We start from the raw sequence: 18,328 nt of genomic DNA, 5'->3' as shown, positions 1-18,328 counted from the left end.
TTTAAATATGATTTTTATTGAGATTTCTATTACATAAACATAAATAGATTTGTTTAAAAATCATTCAATTTAACAAATAATAATTATACTGTAGAGGCAGTATACGGAATTCTTTTATAAAAAAAAAAACAAGAGAAGCGGCTTTCGTGCAACGAGGTGCATACTTTATTAAAAGATCGGGAAAATTTACATTTGGAAATATTTCGATATATTTTAATACCATAAATTTAATTTAAGTTTGTAATCGACAAATTTGATTATTCTCTTGCTTTTTTCGAGTTGAAGTGAAATGACAGATCAAAGTAAAGTTCAAATATTTGGAATTCAGTGAGTAGACCCAACACTGTACTCAGCATTTAAAAAAAATAATTAAAAAGTTACTTTGTCTCACGGAGTGAGCAAAATGCGATTTTGCTCACTGATTTCTCATAGCAAAACCTGCCTGTTTGAGGTGCTGAGGTGAAAAAGTATTTGAAAGTAACTATTGGAAGGATTTTTTTCTTCTGCCCCATGGTATGGGATGTCGTTGAATAGACCTTTCAAAATATTGGGGTATAAATTTTCGGGAACCTGTTTGGTTCAGGGCCTCGTTTACGAAATATCTATTTAGTTAATACTTTTAAAGGAGTAATTCCTAAACCGTATATTTATATATTTCGGGCATTTCGGAAACGGCTCTAACAACTTCAATGACATTTGCAATGTGGGGTGCTTCGAGGTCGAACAATAGATTTAGCTTCGTCTTTCTTATCTTTTTTCATACAATGTAGGCTTGCGTTTGGCCATAATCACGCCTGATGGAAAGCGAGGATGAGGCCTACGATGGAGCACGCTTGCCTAGTAAATGCTCATTCACCCTAGACTTGAAAGAGGCCAAATTGTAGTGTTCAGGAAACACAGTCGCAGGCAGGGAATTCCACTCTTTAGCTGTGCGGTTGATGAAGGAAGAGCGAAAACGCTTTGTGCGGATTTTGGGAATACTGGCAACGTAAGTATCTCTGCGAAAACGCGTGTATTTTTGTTTGAGCCTGCCGCCGGTGCTTTGGGCTTTAAAATGCACATTTCCGCTAGTGTCGACATCGTTTTCACACATAAAGATGTGCTATTTGTAAACTGTTTCCATTCCCGTCGCCGCGTCGCTCCTCTCGGCAGCGCGTCATCCGGTGCCTCGCGTGGCCTCACTCGCTGCGGGGTGCATCTCTCGTTTATCTCGGAGCACCCTCAGGCCCCTGCAGGGGGTGCATTGAATCGAAGCGGAATTGCATGCAAATGCGAGGCGGCACCGCGCGGCTAGCACGACTGGCACTGGATTGCACTTATCTCTTTTACAAGCTTTTCTTTAGCTTGTCCTGTTTGTTTAGTTAAGATTCGGTTGTTGAACTGAAACTCAGAGTTCTTACTAAATTCTGACGAGAATTCTCAAAAATTACGTCGTCTGGAAATATGATATGGAGATAGTTTGAGATTCTAAAAAGGACATAGAATGTTTTTTATCCCGGAAATATTTGTATAGTTCTTGCAGGCGAGCGATATATGACATTTGTCCACAGACAAAGTCATGAGGAATAGGTCCTAACATTAGTATGGCTATAGTCAGGTACCTAGAGACTGCAACAAGCGCGCTGCGCCGGTTGTGCTATACTAGCCGGCCCGGCTGTGCTGGCCGCGCGCCAAGCGGCCCGACGGAGTTGGCTATACGGCCATTTATTCCAAATAAAATATCTATCTGCTTCAGTTGTTTCTCCTATGTTATACCAAAGAAAGAATAGATAGGTAAATTATAGTTCCTATATAGTTATGTGTGTCGCAAGGGAGCAAAATGATGTATTTACGGCGAGGGCGTACATTGAATCCAGAATGTAGCGAAGGATTCTACAATAGAATTCTGAGCGTAGCGAGGGATTCTTAAGTAGAATCCTGAGCGTAATGACGGATTCAAGTGTTAACGCCCAAGATGAAAATAATTTTGCTCCCGAGTGGCTCATACAACTTTTCACACCGCGAGCATTAAGAAACTTGAAAAGAAAAATCTAAATATTATTAAAGAACAACCAGCATAGAAAATGGCATGGCTTTACAATTTTCAACTTCAAAAAATGGCATTTGCAATAAAACACTTAGAAAAGCCTTGAACAGAAAAGTTGCACTTCGCTCCCTCTCGTCAGGGAGGAAAAGTTACTTTTCTGAAGGAGAGGTGTGAAAAGTATATTTTTAAGGCTAATGAAAAAGATTTTCTAGCTCTCCTGATGGGAATCGAACCCAAATTGAATGTAGTTATCTGAATAGCTTACAAGGTTAATAATAGTAATATTTAAGTAGTTTTAATTATACAGATTCATTATTATGCTAAAGTAATTCACAATCATGTCATGGCAAAGTAGTTAATGCCATTTCAAATTTATGTCAATTAATGTTATGCGAAATAAAGGGCCACTCACCCAGACTGCTGAACATTGGGCTTTTAACATGTAACTACTTACACAATTTTAATATTCCTTCATGACATGACAGCATCGTTATGAAGGTGTGTTGATAACAAAAACTTCACCTTTTTGTTACCCGAGCCCCTCGAGCCCGCGCGATGCCGCGATGCCGGTACAAAGGGGTACCCGCGTCAACCGGCCGTCATGTCGTCATGTGGACCGCGGTTTGTATCTCCTACTGTGAGAAGAACAGGTAAAAAACTTAACAAAAGGCTTCTCTGGTTTTCAGTAGCAACGCTCCGCTTAAACACGCAAGTTGACGTCAGGTAAGAAATATTATTCAGTGAGAAGTCAAAAAATGCTCGTAAAGTTCGTATGTATGCTGGATCAGAGGCCGTATCGCCTAACGTATCTGTCATTTGATTGCGATCGTGAGCGCCAACGTTAGGCAACACGGCCTCTGGGCCGCTGGGCGACATAAATAACTATTTTTTTATTTTTTTATTCGACTGGATGGCAAACGAGCATGTGGGTCTCCTGATGGTAAGAATTACCACCGCCCATAAACATCTGCAACACCAGGGGTATTGCAGATGCGTTGCCAACCTAGAGGCCTAAGATGGGATAACTCAAGTGCCAGTAATTTCACCGGCTGTCTTACTCTCCACGCCGCAAGCACTGGTGCTTCACGGCAGGATTGGCGATCAAGATGGCGGTAGCAATCTGGGCGGACCTTGCACATGGTCCTACCACCTGTACACCTCTCCTTCAGAAATAGTTATTTGTGCAACAAGAGAGCAAAGTTGTTTTTTGTTGCGAGTGTTGATTTTGAATCCCGAGTAAGCGAAGGATTCTATAATTGAATCACGAGCGTTAGCGAGTGATTCTAGGTTAGAATCCTGAGATCAGCAAGGGATTGAAATACACGAGATGCAAAAAAACTTTGGTCTCGTGTGACACATACAATTTTTCACCTCAGCAGCGAGAACATAATTTAAATGTAACATAAGAATAAAACCACATATACCTACCTGTTTACAAAACACACACATTTTTTTAAAATAGAATCCAATTATTATCAAATATAATAATTACATTTGAAACCATAAAAAGAGTCCAGTAGCTACAATACAAATCGCATACTCATAACATGCAATCTTAACTTCTTGTACTAATGTCACACTTATTTTTTAAAACTGCAAAAAGCCTCATCTCGGGGTAATTGAAAAGGTTGAACAATTAAATCTTTAAATATGATTTTTCTTAAGATTTCTATTACCTTAACATAAATAGATTTGTTAAAAAATCATTCAATTTAACACATAATAATTATACTGTAGAGGCAGTATACGGAATTCTTTTATAAAAAAAAAACAAGAGAAGCGGCTTTCGTGCAACGAGGTTGCATACTTTATTAAAAGATCGGGAAAATTTACATTTTGGAAATATTTCGATATATTTTTAATACCAAAAATTTAATTTAAGTTTGTAATCGACAAATTTGATCCTATCTCTTGCTTTTTTCGAGTTGAAGTGAAATGACAGATCAAAGTAAAGTTCAAATATTTGGAATTCAGTGAGTAAACCCAACACTGTACTCAGCATTTAAAAAAAATAATTAAAAAGTTACTTTGTCTCACGGAGTGAGCAAAATGCGATTTTGCTCACTGATTTCTCATAGCAAAACCTGCCTGTTTGAGGTGCTGAGGTGAAAAGTAACTTTTCACACCTCTCATTCGGAAAAGTAGGTTTTGCTCCCTGACGACAGGGATCAAAATGCTACTTTTCTGTTCAAGCTACTTTTTTAATTTATTCATTGGCATGTATCATTTCAATGTGCCAAATGAACACAGATCTTAATAAAATAATGGATTGTAATTTTATCGTACCTAATCGATTAAAAAACGAACATATTTCGTTTCGACTTAAACAACGTTATATGAAAGTTGATAAATTTTCGTCATATTTAAGAAATGTCACAATTTTACTGAAATCAAAACTATCTTTGGCTATTATTGTGATTTAATGAATATTGATATCCGATACCATTGTAATATTCGATTGGATTCGATTCTTTTTTTACATGTAAAAGCAGCACAAGGATACTTTATCTGTGGTGACCTTTCCCTATCAATCAGCCTATATCCGCCTTTAAAAAAAAAACAAACAATCGTTTTGTTTTCGTTGCATAATTTTAATGTGAAAGTAAGGTGAAAGTGGTGAAATATAATTCAATTAGTTCTGAAAAATTTGCAAGAAAGTGAAAAAAAAATGCATTTTCGTACTATGAAACCACACACAAGTTTTTAAAGCATATAAAAGTCTTATCACGCATAATTATTGGAGTAGACACATTACCTTATAATATATTAAGAAGTGTTCTATCAGACCACATTTTTAATTTTCATTAATTTTGTTTGTTTGTTTGTTTATACTCTTTATTGTACAAAAAGGAAATACAAAAATGTTATACAAAAAAGAAAGTGCTAAGTACAAAGGCGGACTTATTCCTGAAGGTATCTCTGCCATTCAACCTTTGAGTGGTAGAGAAGAGCATAAATGTTTATGGAATAGTCAAGAAAAACTATCAAAAATGCAACGTTGCCAGCTCAGCAGGTATAAAATGCTGAACAATAATAATTATGTTTATATTGCAGAAGTTGTGTCTGTTTTCCCAGTACGAAAATACTTTTTTATTTCACTTGGCTCAAGTGGCTTTTTAAATACATAGTCTGTGATCATTGTTTTTCTATAGGTAGGGGGTTTCCACATGTAAAAGTAACACAAGTTACAATTTCATTACGTTTTTTTTTTTCATTAAAGATACAAAGGCATCAATGACATTCAAATTTATATCTTTAATAAAAACACACGCAATGGCAGCGTGACTCGCGTTACCTTTGCCGTGGAATGATCCAGGTAGGTACTATCATCAAAAGTGAATCCTGACCCACATTGGAGCGTTGTTGAATCTCAATGTGTTAATTTACTAAGGGTCCATAGTAGGTCAGGATTCACTTTCTTCAATAGTTGTTAATTAAAAATTGTTTCATTATTTTTACAGCATTTTATTTCAATTTTCCTCATAGTCGGTGTGAAAAGTTGTGTGTGTCACTTAGGAGCAAAATTATTTTCGTCTTGGGCGTTAACGCTTGAATCCCTCGTTGCGCTCAGGATTCTAACTTAGAATCCCTCGCTACGCTCAGGATTCTATTGTAGAATCCTTCGCTTCACTCTGGATTCAATGTACCGCCCTCGCCGTAAATACATCATTTTGCTCCCTTGTGACACAAATAACTATTTCCTCCCTGACGAGAGGGAGCAAAGTGCAACGTGTAGATAAGATATGTAATTGTATCAAATTTCAAGTCAATCCAACCATAGGAAGCGGGTTCAATTTGATTTAGCTGGTAAAAATAACATTCATAAAATTACATACAAAATGGGAACCGTTTTATAAAGCTGTAGGTACGGTAGCACTATTACTTATTCTGTGCTGTCGGCTCTCATGCCACTCCGTTTCCTTTCATTTGCCGAATGCGTTCATTTTGCAGAAACTAATAAAAAGAGAGATGTAAGTACAATAAAATACCTAACGTTTCTGTGTAGGTATAATGATAAATATTAATGAACTAAAATAATTTCCTTGCTCACCCGCGACCTTACGATAGCTAAGCTTATGCAAAATATGCGTGTTCATGCAGTTCCTCCACCTCCACACTGTAAGAACACACACAAATCACACAAACCCATCTATCACAACCACCACACTACACTGACCACAAATATTAATATCTTTATCTTTACCTACTCCATATTTCCTATTTGTATTTTTTTCACTCATCCGACTCCGTCATCACAAATAAATGTCACCGAATCACAAGAAAGCATCCTGCATATTGTATCGCCCACGTAGTCTTACTTATGTAGTAACAGGAAGACGCCGAACTAGTTTCACGCGTCCACGGCAACGGCAGGAATTAGGAGAGTTTCTAAAACTATAACTGGCACAATAACCTATTGATTTAACGAAGAAATATTCTTAAATAAGCTAAGATAAATACTTACGTTCTGTACTAGAAGGATGACAAATGGGCCCATATTATACTAACGCTACAGTACTTATCCGTCCATCTTTCAATTGCTAAATCCTGCCTACTTACCTTAAGGCACTTGTCCCACCGCCGACGATGAGCGAGAAGCGAGTAGAGCGAGTAACTAGGAACGAGTGGGTGAGCAGCGAGAAGCGAGTGTAGTTTTGTCGCTGGCTGTAAGCGAGTGTTCGAGTGCGACGGGCCATTACTCGCTCCACTCGACTCGCTCGTGCGGGGCGGCCGCCAAGCTGACATCGCTGAGCGAGTATCTATAGCTCAGCGAGTTTTATAGCTCTTGTCGCTGCGACAAAAATTGTAAGAGCGAGTTCTCGCCGACAGTGTGAACAGCCAGCGATCAACTATTAATATATGTGTCTCTTTTACTCACACAGGATCTTATATCTTTTGTTCGTTTCTTGAGCGAGAAAATAGTCGATAGCCAATCGTTTCCTCGCCGGCGGTGAGACAACTGCCTGAAACTAGACTCCAACCTTTTAGCGCGTCAACCAGATAATGGATTTTCATTTTCGCGCTACAAGGACTGTCAAGGACGTGGCGTATTTACTTACTCAACCCGGCTTATTTATGTGAAACAAAGAAGAATGGGATGAATTTCAGTGTGTGTAATGTAGACATTGGTTGTGTGGTAGGATTGAGTGCAAAGAGCAGCCCGGTAATCCCGGCATTTGGTTTAGTTTAGTTTAGTTTAGTTTATTTATTCATTCAATACATCATTACATTATAATTTACATAAATGTCAGTTATAAGAATTTGTATTGAAATCGTCAAAGGTAATATGATTAGTAATAATTATAAAAAAATAAAATTCTAAGCATGTCATGTGAATGTAAACAATTAAAATTAGACTGATTCTCCTTAAGGGATCGTCAGACTGAAAACACATTGAAATGTATATAAAGAATAAATGTCAAGGATACGTTAAGATTAATACATTAGGCAATAATTGAGTAACAATTTAAATGTCAATAAAAACAATAAAATAAAAACAAGAAATAATAATAACAATTTAAACAATAAAATTAAAATGTCAGATTCATAAATTCATTTACGGAATAAAACGCTTTTTCCAACAAAAGGTCTTTTAGTCGACGGCTAAACGTTTCATCGTTCTTTTCGCTTTTTAGGTGTGAGGGTAGGTGTTCATAGTATTTGGGCCCTATAACGCGCGGGTTTTTTCCCGCTAATGCCATTCTATGAGGGACTGCCCGTAAGCGACCCGTGCTGCGAGTGATCTTACCAGCTACGCCCATTCGACTGAAGTTAGATATGTTTGTGCGCGTATACATAATAACTTGAAACAAATACAACGAAGATAGGGTCATGATACCAAGTTCTGTGAAAATTTTTTTGCACGACTGCCTTTGGTTGATACCGGCAATGACCCGCACTGCCCGCTTCTGCAGAACCAATACGCGCTCACAGTCCGTGGAGTTTCCCCATAGTATGGTACCATACGAAAGCAACGAGTGGAAATACGCAAAGTATGCTTGCTTTAGTGCATCATCTGCCAGAATGGGCTTTAATTTGCGCAAAGCATAGGCCGCACTGCTTAACCTGCCACATAGGGAGTCAACGTGATTCTTCCAATTCAAATTTGGATCTAGTGTGAAGCCCAGAAACCTGCACTGCTGGCATAGCGGTATGGGTCCACCAATCGATGGCGGTGACACGATACCCCTACCCGAGAACAGCATGATGTTCGACTTGGTGAGGTTCATGATGAGCCCGTTCGCTGAGAACCACTGCTGCAGCTGCCCACACACTTTATTTATCTTGTCGTTTAGCTGCTCATAAGTGGTGGCGCTCACTACAACAGTAGTATCATCAGCGAAGAGCACAGTGAGACCGTCAGTGATAACACTAGGCAGGTCATTTATAAAAGCTAAAAAAAGTGTATTTCCAAGTGAGGATCCCTGTGGAATACCTATAGTGACGTCACCCGGCTTGGACCTGATTTTTTCTCCGTTCGACATCACTACTTCAACCGTCTGCTTGCGACTTTTCAAAAATGACTCTAACAATTCGTACACTTTATGCCTGATACCATACATTTTGAGTTTCGTCAGTAAAAGGTCGTTATTGATGACGTCAAAAGCCTTAGATAGGTCACAAAATATGCCGGCCACCTTAAACTTACTGTCTAGACTCATGATGATCGAGTCAAAGATCTGGTGTGCAGCGTGAGTTGTCGACATATTGCGCCTGTAGGCGAACTGTCTGTCAGTCAGTAAGTCATTAGTCTCTAAGTGGTTCATAATGTGTGATGAAATGATACTCTCAATAATCTTGGAAAAATTTGGTACTATTGTAATTGGTCTGTATGCGTCTGTTTTATGTATGTCCCCCTTCCCTTTGTACACGGGGCAAACCCTCGTATTTTTTAGTACATCCGGATAGATACCACTTCGAAAAATGTCGTTTATCAGTGTAACCAGTCTGTCAGCCAATACTGGCCAAATCGACAGAAGAGTATTCACTGAGATGTCGTAAACGTCCATAGTGGTCCGAGTCTTCAGCATTTTCCTAAGTACAAGGTCGAGGTCAGTCCGTGTCACGTCAGGTAAGATCAAATCAGGAATGTTCAAATCACATAAGCAGCGCCGCAAATATCCAATGCTTTTCTCATAGTTGCACTGTAATGTAAAGTTCGAGGCAGCTGTTAAAAAATGGGCATTAAACTTATCCGGTACGTCAGCGTCAGGCACATTTGTGTCAGTATCATCCTTAATAGATATGGTCCCACCCCTCTGCTTCAAGGATATTTCATCATTTATGATGCGCCATATTTCCTTGGAAGGATTTTTACTCGCATCAAGACGTTGGTGGTTGTACTGTTTGCGCGCAGTTAATGTCGCAGACTTGATAAGTTCCACAAGGTGGGCTCTGCATTCTGCAATAATCTCCTCATCAGGATACTGCCGAAGGATCTCATTAAAATCATTAAATTTACGCATGTATTCATTAATCTCATCCGTGAGCCATGGGGCAGGTTGTTTATTCTTAATTTTTAGTTTTTTTAAAGGGAAATGAATATTAATGTAATATATGATAATCCTAATTAATTTATTAAATTTTTCATGAATGTCAATGTCGTTATTATAAATAAAATTCCAATTGTATCTTTCAATGTCAATGTAAAATAAATAATTTGATTCATTAGAAGTCACTCTTCGTTCAATAGTCGTCTGTGTAGGGCAGTATTGTTTCTGTTCCACAGTTAGTACGTATCGCTGAGCGTTATGGTCACTGATAGCTGTGTCGACGGGCGCCGCGGTAACCGGCCCGCTGTCACACCGTACCACTCCACAGTCGATTGATGTTGAGCTGTCGAGCGAAATTCGCGTTGGGAATGTGACCGAATCACGACGAAAGCATCCTGCATATTGTATCGCCCACGTAGTTTTACTTTATAGTAACAGGAAGACGCCGAACTATTTTCACGCGTCCACGGCAACGGCAGGAATTAGGAGAGTTTCTAAAACTATAACTGGCACAATAACCTATTGATTTAACGAAGAAATATCTTAAATAAGCTAAGATATAATACTTACGTTCTGTATTAGAAGGTATGACAAATGGCCCACTTTTATACTAACGGCTACATTACTTATGCGCGTCCATCTTTCAATTGCTAAATCCTGCGTATTACCTTAAGGCACTTGTCCACCGCCGACGATGAGCGAGAAGACGAGTAGAGCTAGTAACTAGGAACGTAGTGGGTGAGCAGCGAGAAGCGAGTTAGTTTTGTCGCTGGCTGTAAGCGACTGTTCGCGTGCGACGGGCCATTACTCGCTCCACTCGACTCGCTCGTGCGGGGCGGCCGCCAAGCTGACATCGCTGAGCGAGTATCTATAGCTCAGCGAGTTTTATAGCTCTTGTCGCTGCGACAAAAATTGTAAGAGCGAGTTCTCGCCGACAGTGTGAACAGCCAGCGATCAACTATTAATATATGTGTCTCTTTTACTCACACAGGATCTTATATCTTTTGTTCGTTTCTTGAGCGAGAAAATAGTCGATAGCCAATCGTTTCCTCGCCGGCGGTGAGACAACTGCCTGAAACTAGACTCCAACCTTTTAGCGCGTCAACCAGATAATGGATTTTCATTTTCGCGCTACAAGGACTGTCAAGGACGTGGCGTATTTACTTACTCAACCCGGCTTATTTATGTGAAACAAAGAAAAATGGGATGAATTTCCGAGTGTGTAATGTAGACATTGGTTGTGTGGTAGGATTGAGAGCAAAGAGCAGCCCGGTAATCCCAGCATTCGGTCGCTGCTACTGATTTTATGTTTACGCAGATTATGCTCAAGGGAAAATAAATATTGTAATTCCAATGACAAGCCATGGTGGCCTAGTGGTTCTATTGCCTCTAGCAGAGGGTCGTGGGTTCAAACCCCGGCTCGCACCTCTGAGTTTTTCGAAATTCATGTGCGGAATTACACTAGAAATTTACCACGAGCTTTGCACAAACCTGCGAAGCAATTCAATGGTGCGTGTGAAGTTCCCAATCTGCACTGGGCCCGCGTGGGAACTACGGCCCGAGCCCTCTTGTTCTGAGAGGAGGCCTGTGCCCAGCAGTGGGACGTATATAGGCTGGGATGGGATGGAATTAGCTGGTGGTGGTGTCTCAGAAACGGCTGTGAAATATCTGCCTATCCTACTGATATTTCATGCGAATGGCGTCATAGCTAAACTTCTATTCGGTCGGGTGACTTGTGCGCTTGTTTGTCCTATACAGAGAATCAATCCAGTATGTAAAATACTAGAATACATATCGCTTTAGTACCGGTATTTATAGTCTAGTTTCATGCACTAGTACCGAACATAAATTTAAAAAATCAAAAACCCGACTCCCTTAAAAAATACTAAATAGAAGAAAACAAGCAATCTCAGCGCTATTTAATTTAACGAATTTATGTGTGAAACAAATTTTGAATAATAAACAATTTCAATTTCAAGTCTAGTGGGCTAAAACTCTGTGGTTCAACAGTAGGGACCCATTGGATACTATATAAGAATTTTTGAGCTGGTCACGATTTGAATGGGTCCCGACTGTTGAACTTTAAGTTAGTTACTTAACAGAGTTCTATCTAGCCCACTAGACTTGTTTTTTTCTTTTTAGTATTTTTTAAGGCTGTCAGGTTTTTGATTTTTAAAAAGTAAAAACTTTTGTAAAAATAACATTTTTAATTAATATAAAATATTTTAGCACTACATTAATAATTTAACTAAATATAACTTAAATCAATAATGGATCCGCTAGACCGGCTCAGCAGGTAAGTAATCCTGGCACGGCGGTAAAATTTGAAGTTCGTATCGTACCGTCCCTCTCGCTCTCGTATTAAATAGTATAAGTGTCACAGGGATCGCACGATACGAACTTCGAGTTTCAAGTTTCGTAGTAACCCTGCTGACTTTATTCAAAAATGCTTTCATCTGACCAGTAGTCTATTCTCCTCTACAGGTCATGAAACCTACTAATAAAATTTCATTGTGAAATACGACATTTTGTGAACCGATCCTCATAAAATTCGTTAACAATTGATTTTGTTTCGATTTAGCTTTTGGAGTTTTTCCAAAATGGCCGTGTCATGGGAATTGAAAACAAAAAAAAAACATATTCCAAATATTTGAAAATACTCGTCTGCTAATAACAAGAGGAACAGAACCTGTTATTGCATGTATTTCTTTTTACCAACTTCAAAAAAGGAGGAGGTTATCAATCCGGTTGTATTCGTAACGTTGCGTCTATCTTGCTGTGAATGAGACAAGTGTCTTACACGAATGCCCAAAGAAAAAGTGTACCTACTTTTTTCAAGGTTCATGTAATTTGTGCCTTCATAGGTTTTAATACTTACTCGTAGTTGCTGTTTTTTTTTGAGTTGATTATTCGTTTAACACTGAACAGGAAAATAAATAAATGGCTTGTTAGCCCAATGCCGGTAGCGTTTTTATGTCCAGTGACATATCTATTCCTCTTATTAAAAGTTATGTGCTTCCTCGTCATGAGTATCGCTATCTAGTGTTCGATGCCGTAATCCTGTTTGATGAGCAGAGCGGCGTGCTCGGCCAGCAGCGCGACGGGCGCGTTGGTGTTGCCGCTGGGCAGTGTGGGCATGGCGGCCGCGTCCACCACGCGCAGACAGGCGGCGCCGCGCACGCGCAGCCGCGGGCCCAGCACCGCGCCCAGCGGCGCCGTGCCCACCGGGTGGAACAGCGTCGTCGCCATGTGCCGCGCGTAGCACGACCAGTACTCGTGACTCCCGAACTCCTCGAGAGCGCACTCTTCCAGCTCCACGTTCACGACCTCCGAGCCCACTCGTTTGAAATGCGTAGTGTTCAAAATTCGCAAGAAGTGTTCGGTGTACGCGGTGTGGCGCTTCAGATCCACGGGGTTGTCATAGTAGCCCATGTAGATGCTGGGCGGGTGCGTCGGGTCGGAGCTGTGCAGGCGCACGCGGCCGCGCGACTCCGGGTGCAGCAGCACGATGCTGGCGAGCAGCGTCGAGCTCCCGGCGGCGGCGGCGTCGAAGCGGTCGCAGATCTCGTCACGCAGGCCGAACCCGTTACACATCAGCAGCATCACCTTCGACCCGCGAACCAACGGGTAGCTCATCACCTCGTAGTCGGGTTGCGACTGCGTCTCGTTCAAGGCGGCGAATCCTACTATCGTGGGCGCCGGAAACTCGAAGATTGTGGTCGGGTCCGGTCGCGTAGTGTTGTCGTCCGTGAGCAGAAGCGGGACCAAGATGTGGTCTTGGAGGTTCTCTCCCACGGGCAGGTCCGAGATCACGTCGATGTCGAACTGCTCGAGGTGCCGCTTAGGCCCGATCCCCGATAGCATCAGGATCTGCGGAGTGTTTATCGCTCCCGCTGACAGTATGACTTCTTTTCTAGCTCTGAAGGTCGATTTGGAGCCATCGGTGGTCAAAGCTTCGACGCCGACAGCGACTTTGTTCTCGTCGAAGAGCACCCGGGAGACCCTCGTGTGGGTCAGCACGTCCAGGTTGGGGTGGTGCGCCGCGAGGTACGTCGCGGCGGTGCTCTGGCGCTCGCCCTCGAAAATCGTGTACTGGCCTTCGGAGAAGGACGGCTGCGGGCACGAATTGTAGTCGTGCGAGATCTTTTGTCCCATCTCGAAGATGGCCTGGAAGTATTTAAGGGTGTAATCCCGATGAACCTGTCTCGTGACCTTGACCTCGCCGTCCGTGCCTCGGAGGTGTCCGTAGTGGGAGTTCAGTATATTTTGGTCCTGCACGGCTTCGAACTTTTTGAGATGCTGCCAGACGCGCTCCCACTGCCAGAGGGGCCCGGCGGCGGCGACCCAGGGGTCGTAGTCGGCGCGGCTGCCGAGCGCGTGCAGCATGTAGTTGGCGCTGCTGCAGCCGCCCAGCAGCTTGCCGCGCTCCAGCTGCACCTTGCCCTTTTGCGCGCGCAGCACGTTGAGCGCCGTGTACGCCTCGTACTGCCAGTCGTACTCGGATCCCGCTATCAGAGGGAACAAGCCGGGTATCTGCAACGAAACGAAATAAAACTAACGCTTTTGCGGCGGTAATTTTGAATCCGGAGATCGTGAAACTATGCGTCTATATACTAAGCTGTGAAATAATACAAGAGTTGTTAGCTGTTACCTCGGACTGCGCCGGCGCGGGCCCGCCGGCCTCCACCAGCAGCACGCGCTGCGAGGGGTCCTCCGCCAGCCTGGTGGCGACGATGGCGCCCGCCGTCCCGGCTCCCACCACGATGAAGTCGTAAACGGCACCATCTGCCGGCCAAACGTCTCTTATTATGGTAGTTTGTTTGTAGCAACCAGTGCTTCGCTACTTAAATAAATACTAGTAGTGCTGATTTAAACTCTATGAAGTAAAGGTTTTGTATTTGGCAAGGAATGTGTGGGGTCCTCACCGGGCACGCGGGGCTGCGGCTGCAGGCTGGTCAGCGCGAGCGCCGCCAGCACGGCTTGTACGAACTTCTTCAGGGGCGCCACCTGCGCCGCGCGGAGAAACGACGGCCACATTTTGGGCTTCTTTCACTTCTTTTCAATACACAGAAGGTCCTTAGGTTATGACAAAAGTATGATGATGTTTCACGCGATGGCTGTTAATTGGTAGCGCGTAGTTGGCCGAGTACCCCACAAGAGTGGCGCTACGCTCCATCGCGGGTTTGCTTAAATACTGTACGGCGGGGCTTAATTTGGCTCCAATTAAACAGCTGCTAAATTAGGTTATTCTTTCGTTTGTTTGCGTCGTTAATTACGCCTGTTCACGCAGGCTGCGCACGCACATTTACAAGTATTGTTGTTAACTATTCCACACATTAGATACACTAATATCTATGCTAATACCTATCTATCTACACACATATTGCGCATATTAAAAGTATGTGTTCTGGATAAATCATTGTATCAATCAGCCGGGAGCTGCTTAAAAACGGTGAGGGTACGGAATCGCAGTGACGCACCGTATGCGCACCGTTTTTATTGCATGCTCTCCACACCGCTGCTTAAAATACGCAAACGGTGCTGTTGGTCACGACTTTGTCTCATGCTCTCTACCAAAAGTCGTGACGTTTACGGCACGTCACTGTGATTCCGCACAGTCTGTGTATTTTGCGCAGCGGTGTGGAGGGCATGCGATAAAAACGGTGCGCATACGATGCATCACTGCGATTCCGTACCTCCTCCTTTGCAATAAGCTTAATGTGTTGACATTATACTTATTAACCAACTGTATGCTTTTTCCTTGTTTTGTATGGCACTGTGTTTGTTTTTTATATACTTAAGTTATATAACGTTTTATCAAATAATTATGATTTTATATGGTTAATTTTGTTTTATCTAGGTCTATTTAACTTATTGTTGTCGGCGTCTTTGTTGGCAAAGAACTGTTTATCGCACGCAAGCAGGACTAGTACATTTTCCGGGATCAATCAAACCTATTTTATGTCCTTTTGCGGGATCTCAAACTATACCTTTTCATACCGAATAGGTTCTGCTCGAGACCTTGTTTGTGACGAATTTGTTTATCGCACACACAATTTTCCGGGATAAAAAATATGTAAGTATTTCTCAGTCTCAAAATGTCTCCATACCAAATATCTCAGGATAATATAATTGTTTTTTTTTTCATATTTTTTGATGCTCCGGTGAAAATGGTAACATCCAATATACATAATATAATAATACCTTACATTTGATAGGAACATAATATTGTTCAATAAACAAAGATTCCCCTTCTTTTATTTCGCGGACGCCATTTTGAAATATCATACAGGGTGTCCGAAGACCATGCCACATGAAAGGAAAGTGTCTTAAATATTGTAGATAGACAATTTTTTACTGAAAGGAGACTTAATTTTTATTTAAAAAAAATAACAGATTGAAAGATTTTTGAATAATCGCCTGTCTGAACCGGGACTCGAACCCGTAAATGGTAATTTTTTTTAGACACCGTAATTTTAGGATACCGAGCAAAATGCTCAATTGGAATGATTATTTATTTTACAAGTAACAGCATCCATACTAATATTATAAACGTGAAAGTGTGTGTGTTTGTATGTTTGCATGTTTGTCCGTCTTTCACGTCGAAACTAAGCGACGGATCGACGTCATTTTTGGCATAGAGAAAGTTTATGGGCCAAAGAGTGACATAGGCTACTTTACATACATACATGTTACATAAAAACAGCGCGCGATAACCTAATTCCTTGCGGGCAAAGCCGCGGGCAAAAGCTATTCTTAAATAAAAGGAAGAGCATACAATTTTCCATTTAAAATTTCAGGAAAATTAAAAATTAGCCTTTTCTTTGACTGCTGTGCTTCTAAATACTGATTTTAACATTTCAAAGTAATAAGTACCCACTTGAGACATAAGTAGGTACAATTTATTTATCACGTTATTATTTTATGATGTAGGTAACTACTTTTAATAGGGGAATAATATGATGTACTCATTTCTCAAGTGGGTACTTATTAGGTACTTTATAATAGTGTTTAAATCAGTATTTAAAAGCACAGCACGGTGAAAGAAAAGGCTAAGTATTCATTTTCCTGAAATTGTAAGTATAGAAATCCATGGTCTTCCTTTTATTTAAGATGCTATGTTACTTGGAAAAAAATAATCTTTCCCATTGAGCCTTTTGATCGGTGTCGTAAAATTACGGGTCACGTAAAAAAATCCATTTCGCAGGTCGATTCCCGGTTCAAACATTGTTCAAAAATCTTAGAATGCAGTTAAAATTGTTTTAAAAATCAAATTGAAGTCTCTTTTCAGTAAAATCTCTATAGTATTTAAGATGCTTTCCCTCCATGTGACATGGTCTTGGGACACCCGTAGACTCTAAGGGCGGTTTCTGACTAACATTTTATTTTTATATTAAGACTAAAGAAATAGACGTGCGCCCTAAAAAACAGCTTATTAACCCTAAAATCTCGTAAATTAGAAATATCGCCGTAATTCCGCACGCGACCTCTTTTTAAGTACCCTATTTCCAAACATAATCTAGTTTCGTAACAGCGAAGCAAACAGCGAGCAGAGCTTGTCTCTCAGCTATAAATCTTTCATTACTTTTTACAGGTCAATGTTGGAGCGCCACAAAGGATTGGAAGCGGGCAGCGCTGTGGACTCAGCTGCAGCGGATGGCGCATTGTTCACCTAATGTGACACACAAGGTTAAATTAAATAACAATATTTAATCCAAATTGAACCAAAATGGTTCTTTCCGTCAACCAAGCACGTCACACACCCGCTTATGGTGGATTATGGAGACAACTAATACAATTTGGGATTCTTTTAATTATAAATTATCATCCCAGCCCAAACGCGTCCCACTGCTAGGTACAGGGCTCCATTCTGGGGCTTGGACTATGTAGTTCCGATGCACCTAGTGCGGACTGGGAAGTTCACACACACGCACACACATAGACACACACACACACACACACACACACACACACACACACCATTGAATTGCTTCGCAGGTAAGTGCAGTTTCCTCTCGATGTTTTCCTTCATCCTATAGCTTAAGGTTCCTTTTAAATGTAATTTCGCACATGAATTTCGAAAAACTCAGAGGTGTGAGCCCGGATTTGAACCTACGATCCTCTGCTTGAGAGGCCGCAGGTCAAACTACTTTAGCCTGTTACGCAGCCCATCTCTTTAAATTCCAACGTACTGTCAACCAGTTCGATTCCTAAGTAGCAGCGGAACCTTGTCGTAGTGACATTCGCTTCATGTGATCAACATTGTCATATAGGTAATGTCTGTGGTGACGCTGGAATCTAATTCTAGAACAAAATTTTAGCTTCTTCGTCAAGTAGGACGTCAAACAGCCGAAAAGGGGGGCACGCAGGTGCGTCATGCTAAATATTGTTATGTAAATTAGATACAACCAATAAATAAAATAGCTATGCGTCATGTATATATAAATCATAATTATTTCATTTAAATAATATTTTATAAGTTATGGTGTTGAGGTAAATATCCGGCACCAAACGACATGACATGGACCTCTTACGACGTGGACGCAATTTCGACACTGGACATTTTACGACTTTGACGTAAGACGCCGGAGCGATTTTTAGGATTCAGTGTCTCAGTCAACAAAAACGGGGCACTATAGGATTACTTTGTTTTCCGTCTGTCTCAGTCTCACGAGCCCGTTTTGCCCAGTGTTTAGTCGACCAGAACACGACATGCAAGTGTTTTTTTCGATCGATCGATCAATCATAGACAATTAGATATAATTATCTTGTTAATCATTATGCATTAGAAAATACTTCTTCAACAACA

At 41.2% G+C, this 18,328-nt stretch overlaps 2 protein-coding genes across 2 annotated transcripts in view; one reads left to right on the top strand and one right to left on the bottom strand.

Moving 5' to 3' along the window:
* The window catches only part of LOC141428783 (uncharacterized), a gene marked incomplete in the record, with an annotated part of 528,375 nt that overhangs the window by 410,267 nt on the left and 99,780 nt on the right, over window positions 1–18,328 (top strand).
* On the bottom strand, window positions 11,838–14,674 carry LOC141428769 (ecdysone oxidase-like). Its single transcript, XM_074088775.1, has 3 exons — window positions 14,445–14,674; window positions 14,171–14,304; window positions 11,838–14,052 (listed from the first exon to the last, which is right to left on the bottom strand). The coding sequence occupies exons 1-3, from the start codon at window positions 14,554–14,556 to the stop codon at window positions 12,559–12,561; spliced, it is 1,740 nt and encodes a 579-aa protein (XP_073944876.1). The 5' UTR covers window positions 14,557–14,674; the 3' UTR covers window positions 11,838–12,558.

Source organism: Choristoneura fumiferana, chromosome 6 (genome assembly GCF_025370935.1).
Source record: "Choristoneura fumiferana chromosome 6, NRCan_CFum_1, whole genome shotgun sequence".
NCBI classification, from domain to species: domain Eukaryota; kingdom Metazoa; phylum Arthropoda; class Insecta; order Lepidoptera; family Tortricidae; genus Choristoneura; species Choristoneura fumiferana.
The sequence above is the reverse complement of the archived record's forward strand: the minus strand, read 5'-3'. Positions and strand labels throughout refer to the sequence as shown.